The sequence below is a fragment of the Loa loa genome (genome assembly GCF_000183805.2).
Source record: "Loa loa unplaced genomic scaffold supercont3.384, whole genome shotgun sequence".
NCBI classification, from domain to species: Eukaryota; Metazoa; Nematoda; class Chromadorea; order Rhabditida; family Onchocercidae; genus Loa; species Loa loa.
The window spans coordinates 24,340-31,871 of NW_018108564.1; the positions used below are offsets into that span (position 1 = coordinate 24,340).

At 21.0% G+C, this 7,532-nt stretch overlaps 2 protein-coding genes across 2 annotated transcripts; both read left to right on the plus strand.

Moving 5' to 3' along the window:
• Positions 1-300: 300 nt before the first annotated feature.
• LOAG_10612 (hypothetical protein) lies at positions 301-6,012 on the plus strand (the record flags this gene model as incomplete). The annotated part of the gene is made up of 10 exons (XM_003146135.1): positions 301-429; positions 719-840; positions 1,128-1,289; positions 1,464-1,671; positions 2,437-2,644; positions 3,321-3,383; positions 3,975-4,156; positions 4,837-5,074; positions 5,523-5,691; positions 5,865-6,012. The coding sequence occupies 10 exons, from the start codon at positions 301-303 to the stop codon at positions 6,010-6,012; spliced, it is 1,629 nt and encodes a 542-aa protein (XP_003146183.1).
• Positions 6,013-6,683: 671 nt separating this feature from the next.
• Positions 6,684-7,315, plus strand: LOAG_10613 (hypothetical protein; the record flags this gene model as incomplete). Its single annotated transcript, XM_003146136.1, has 1 exon — positions 6,684-7,315. A coding segment is annotated over one exon (521 nt), but the record flags the coding sequence as incomplete, so codon positions are not given.
• Positions 7,316-7,532: the final 217 nt, after the last annotated feature.

Here is a 7,532-nt window from a genome sequence, read left to right on the forward strand (position 1 = left end):
AAAATTGACAAAACAATTGACATTTTTGTTTCAATGAAAAAAAAAAAGAAAAACTCAAAAAAATAAAATTTACCTTAAAAAATTTCTCTCAAATGTTTATTTATAAATTAATAAAATGAAATGTTTATAATTTTTTTTTTAAAATTGAGCAGAAAAAAAAAGGAAGAATGAATAATATTATTTGTTTAAGGAAATTTAGTAAAATTTAGTAAAATTTAGCAAAATTTAACAATATTATTTGATTAAATTTGTTTAAAATTATCATTTTTTAATTTTTTTTTTTTAAATTATTAGCTGGAAATGAAAATTTCGCTTTTTTTTCTCAATTCATCCACCGGATTATTATCATGTCGTGAATTAGATTATGAACAACAATCGCAGTATTTTTTGGTAATTACTGCTGAAGATCAAGGCATACCAAAACGAGCTGTATGTTTAAAATGATAATAAAATTTTTTTTACAAAAAAAAAAAAAAAAGAAGAAAAAAAAATTTCCTTGAAAATTTCAAAATTTTGAAAAAAAAACTTTCGTTTTTTTTTTTTTTGTTTGAAAATTTTTATTATTCTATCAATCCTTTATTTACTTTTTGTTTTTTTTAAATAAAATATTTTTTTATTTACATATTTAAATTATCATAGAATTTTATTGAATTAACATAATTCAGGCTATCTTATCGAAGTTATCATAAAATTTATTATTAAAATTTTAATTTTTCAGGATACATGTACATTACGTATTACAGTAACAGATGAAAATGATAATGTACCTGTTTTCATTGATAATATTCCAACATTAATAGAAATTGATGATAGTAAACAAATTGGTGAAATATTAGGAAGGTAAATGAAAGATTATTTTATACATTTATTTTATTCGAAAAAAAATTGAACGGAAAAAAATCCGGTAAAGCTAAAGAAATCCGGTAAAAATCTAATAGAACTATACTGGATGAAATTTCTTTCCTCGAATATCTTTCGAAATTTTTTGTAAAAAATTAAATTTAAAAATGAAAAATGAAATTTAAAAGAATGACACTCAAATGATAAATTTAAAAATTCATTCGAAATTTTCTATATTTGGCTTTATAATTAAACATTTTTAATTCCAAAAATAATTTTTTATTTAGATTATCAGCAACAGATCAAGATGATGGTTTAAATGGTAAAATTATCTATAGCATTGTTGAAGATACAAGCGGTTTATTGGATATTCATCCTGATACAGGCGAAATTATTTTGCCAGGTTTTATTAAAAATTCAATTTGCAAAAAAACATTTTCTAATATGGTGTAATTGATTAGATATGATAAGAAATGATTTGACCATGATAAGATATGTTTTGAAAATCTAGTTTTATATGATAAGATATGATATGATAAAATATGAATTGATATGATATAATATATTTTAAAATCAAATTAATACTCTAGTGAAAATGAAATTAATTTTTTTTTATTTTTCAGAGATTATCCAACTTCACAAAATGATTATATAATTAAAGTAAAAGCGGAAGATCAAGGAGTTTCACGAGTGTTATCATCTGAATTTAACATTCAATTACATTTAATTAGAACTAAATCAATGCTAAAATTAGGTGAACCACAATTTTTAAGTGACCATTATAATGGCTTTATTAATGAAGGTGAACAGCGTGGACAATTTGTACTACAGGTATGATTAACAATTATAAAAATATTTCAATCAGAAAATAGGTGACAAATTAACTGTTTGGAGAAAATTGCAAAAATTAACAGTTTGTAGAAAAATGAGCAAAAATTAAATTAACAATTTGTAAGAAAATTAATGAGTTATTAGATTCTGATTAAACTATAGATGTTTATCATAATTGATAATTTATCAAACAATTATATCAATAGTAATCTTGTGTTAAATTGATAAGAGAAAAAATTAATAAAAATTAAATTAACAAATTGTAAAAAATTGCAAAATTAACAGTTTGTAGAAAAATTAACAAAAATTAAATTAACAATTTGTAAAAAGAATTAATGAGTTATTAAATTCTGATTAAACTATAGATGTTTATCATAATTGATATTTTATCAAATAATTATATCAACAGTAATCATGTGTTAAATTGATAAAAGAGTTGAAAATTAGAAATTTCCAAGAATTTTTTTTTCTTTGTCTTTTATTTTAGATAAAATTTTCAACTTGTTTATGATAATATTGATAACATGATATATGTACTAAAATGTTTGACAATAAGTATATTTTGGATTAGAAATTTGTTTAGTTCTTTTCTTTTTTTTAAATCTTTACCTTTAAATAAACTGTAGTTTCAATTGTTATCATTGATAACATATGATAAATGATTTCAATTGTTATCATTGATAACATATGATAAATGAATAAAATTTTGCATATCATATTATTATATATCTATATTATTTCATATTTTATTATTGTAATTTTTAGATTCATAGCTTAGATCATTTAACTGAAGATGCACCATTAGCATATAGTATTGTAAGTGGTAATATGGATGCAGCATTTGATATCGATGATAATGGACGTCTAATAACAGCTCAAGAATTAGATTATGAAATTAAAAATGTTTATAATTTGAAAGTAATTGGAACCGGAAATGGTAAAAATACACCGGAAACGGATATACATATAAGAGGTTTGTAATTAATTAATAATTAATAACATTTATGAAAAAAAATCTTATTAAATATTCATTCAGTTAATATCGTTTTTTTTTTTTTTTTTATCCAAATAATATGTTGAAATATTTATGTTATCGTAGAATTATTAATTAATTAGTTTGAAAAATTATTAATTAATAATTTCTTTTAATCATTAGTTTATGACATTTGATGAATTTGTTTAATGCATGCTAGATATTTTATAATCGAATATTATTATTTGTATGGGTAATCAAGTAATGATATGATGATAATAGTTCCGTATAATGATAGTATTATAAAGATCAAGATTTTATAACTGATAAAAATAATGATAAAAATGATCGAAATTAATGATAAAGCGTTATTATTTGCATAGGTAATCAGGTGATGGTGATATGGTGATAATGATTTAGTATAATAATAGCATATAAAGATCAAGATCCTATAAGTGATAAAAATGATGAAAATATTAGTGATAAAAAAAAATTTAAATGATATAAATGATAAAATCACAAGCATATAAAGATCATAAATGAATCATACAAGGATTATAGAAATTGGAAAACAAATGGGTAATATTTGAGATATCATTTAAAAACTCTTTCATAATTAATTTATATTACAAGTTTTTTAAATTCATTAATTAATTTTAAAGGATGTTTAATTTAGTAATCAATACAAACGATAATGTTCCATCATTCCCAATGCTAAAGCCTCGAAAAGTATTGGAATGTTAGTCTTTGCTTTACTTTTTTTCTTGTAATTTACAATTTTTCCTTGTCTTTAATTAATTTTTCATTTCGAATTTTCAAAATTAGAATATGAAATGTAGATGCTAGTGAAATTTTTGAAATGAATTCTTATTTGAAATGAATTCTTATTTATGAAATGAATTTTTGTTTGCAGAGTAAATGAATTCTTATTTGCAGAATAAATGAATTCTTATTTACAGAATAAATGAATTCTTATTTACAGTAGCTAAATGAATTTTTATTTACAAAATAAATGAATTCTTATTTACGGAGTAAATGAATTTTTATTTACAGAGTAAATGAATTCTTATTTGCAGAACAAATTGAATTCTTATTTACAGAATAAATGAATTCTTATTGACTCATTTGTTTGCTTTAAGTTCTGATTTATACCTATGTAATACTTTGTAAATTAATAAAGTATGATGGTACATTTATTGTAATTAATCGTTAAATTTAGCTCTAACAATATCATGATGCATTTATGAGAAAAAAAAATTTTGATAATATATTTTATTTTAAATTAAAATATTTGTAAAAAATTAAAAAAAAAAAAAACTTTCATTTATAGCAGCAACATATGGTACATTGATAGGAACAGTGATAGCAACAGATGTTGACATTGATACACAATTGGAATATAGTTTACTATCATCTAATGATCTTTTTGAAATTGATCCATTTACTGGAAAAATATTTCTAATTGGTAATTTGGATTATGAAATGATCAATGAGCATACTGTACATATTCAGGTACTATTCATTTATAATTAAAAATAATTACTAATTTTAATATTCATATATGTATAGTTACATGAATTATATATTTAATGAATTATATATTTACAATTAAATTATTCCATTCTTTGTATTATATATATATATATATATTAAATGCAAATATACCTTTACGTGTAATTATACATTATAACTATTTAATTACTATTTAATTTAATTACTTTTTATAAATAAATTACTATTTAATTTTAGTAAATTACTAGTTTAACAAGTTACTATTTAATTTAATTAATTACTATTTAATTACTATTTAGTGTAATTACGTGAAATTATCAATTACATTGTCACATTTCTTGTCAAAGATTATCACAATCGTAAAAATATCCACACGTATAATTACATGAAATTGTCAACTAAATTGTCACATTCTTTGTCATAAATTATCACAATCATATTTATTAAATGCAAAAAATACTCACATGTATAAATTACATGAAATTGTGAAGCAAATTATCACATTTTTAATATCATATTTATTAAATGCAAAAATATTTAAACACGTGTAATTATGTCAGCTTGTCAACCAAATTGTCACATTGTTTGTATCTTTTCTATTCAATGCAATATGATACTGTAATAGACGTTAGTTAAATTCAATAATTACGCAATATTCTAAATTTTTTTTTTTCTTACAGGTAACAGATGGTGAAAATACCTCACGTGCTACATTACGAATAATTGTAGAAGATGTTAATGATAATGCACCAAAATTCGAGGAACAATTTTATCTAATTAATATTGGAAAAGATATTGAATTAGGTTCAATAATTGGAAAGATACGTGCAAATGATCCGGATACAGGACATGGTGGTATTGTTCGCTATGAATTAGCTATAAATAGTATGAATGATTTTAGGATTGATCCAGAAACAGGTACAATTGATTGATCAATTTTTGAATAAATTTAGAAATCGTTATAATTATTTGATTAAATATGTTTAAAATACCAAGCATTTCAAATTTAAGATTTCTCCTTCTAATTAATATCTACAAAAAAAAATGGTCATAAATTTGTCATCTAATTATATGTCACCAATTATCATAATTCCTTTCTTGCTTGCTATTTTCGTAGCATTTACAAATAAAAAATGAAATAATTTTGCAGATACCATAGTTATTCTACTGTATCCTATCGTATTTTATCGTAATTCATTCCATATTATACATCTATTATTGTAGTTCATTATTTTCAAATCTGATTGCATAAAGAAATTTCTCGTCACAAGAAAGATTTTTTTTTTTCATCCTTATACTGTAATTAGCCATCTTCATCAACATCTCAGTATTACTTTATTCTAAAAAAAAAAAAAAAAGATTCCAGGTAATTTATTGGTAATTGGTAAACTAAATGATCGATCAACATATTATTTAAAAGTGTACGCATTTGATCAAGGCAAACCAGCACAAAATTCTACTGTTGTTGTTCAAATTAATATTGGAATTGAAAATTACGATCGTAAACCCATACGATTCACTAGAACATCATTTAAGTATAATTTTATTTTAATTACCATTATTGTATTATTTAGACTAAACCAATCATAATGATATATTTCTTTTCAATCTTTATATAAATATGCTAATTTAACATTTCAAAATTATTCCATAAATTTCATATTTTAAATCCATTTTCAATTCATGAAAAAATTAAATTAATTTTTAGTTTTTCAATACCAGAAAATATACAACCATATAATGAATTTGGCCAAATAACATTAATGGATGAAATACCAATTGGTACAATATTACGAATACAAAATTTTGAACCAATTAATCTTTTTGGCATTACTCATGATGGTTCAATTTTTTGAATTATCCAATCGATGCTGAATTCAAAAGTGAATTTGAATTTTTGGTTTGTTTCATTTTTTTTACTTTTTCATATTTTTTTTGGAATTTTTTAGTTTCAAAAAAAAGAAACAACTATTGAAATGAAAAAATTGGTTATGTAAAAAAAAAACGAAAAAAATTATCAGAAATGATAAATGATTTTTAGGTTGAAATATTGTCACCATTTGTAGCATATAATTCATTTGTAATTTTTAGGTTGAAGCATTGTCACCATATGCTGCATATAATTCATCTGTAAAAGTTTATGTAAAAGTAATGGATTTAAATGATAATGTACCGTATTTTATGGAGAAAATTAATGAAATAACGATTAATGATGAAATGATAACAAATCAAATGTTAGCAAGGTATGTTATAAGCTATTTTTATATTTGGATACAGTCGTATCAAATAGTTTGATATGTTTATTTGTTTACTTAATTAATTCTATTGAAATTTGATGATACGAGATTAAGATATAAATCTACCATATACATATATATATATAACATATATTATATGTTACCGTAATACACCGTATATGTTATTTACTTTGCGAAAAAAAAGGCATGAGATTTTAAGAAATGTGAGGTGAAAGTTACATTAATTTAAATTAACGACAAGTATTTTCCTTCTTCTTTCTTTCTTTCTTTCTCATTTATTTATTTATTTACTTATTTATTTGTTTATTTGTTTATTTATTTATTATTTATTTGTTTATTTGTTTATTTATTCATTCATTCATTTGCTTGTTTATTTCTTTTTCTTCCCTTCTTTCTTTATTTATTCGTTTATATATTTGCTTATTTATTTGCTTATTTGTTTATTTATTTATATATTTACTTATTCATTTGCTTATTTGTCTACCGATTTATTTGTTTACCCGTTTATTTATTTATATATTTGGTTATTTATTTGTTTATTTATTTACCCAGTTACTTATTTATCTGTTTATTTTTTGTCTATTCATTTATTTACCATTCATTTATCTATTTGTTTATTTATTTATTTAATCGTTTTGTTATCTTTTTAATTTATCCATTTATTCATTCATACGTTTCTTTGTTTATTTATTTATTTTATTATTCATTCATTCATCTCTCTATTTATTTATTCGTCTATTTCTTTGTTTATTTATTCGTCCATTTATTTATCTGTTTATTTATTTATTAGATTAATTAATTTGTTTATTTGTTTGTTCATTTATTTATTCATCCATTTATCAATTTATTTGTTTATCCATTCATTTATTTATTTGCCTAATTTTATCTGCTTACTTCATTTATTTATTCACATATTCATTTAACTCTTCATTTAATCATTTATTTGCTTATTTGTTCAGCTATTTATTTTCTTATTTATTCACATATTCATTTAACTCTTCATTTAATCATTTGCTTATTTGTTCAGCTATTTATTTTTCTTATTTATTCACATATTCATTTAACTCTTCATTTAATCATTTATTTGTTTATTTGTTCAGCTATTTATTTTCTTATTT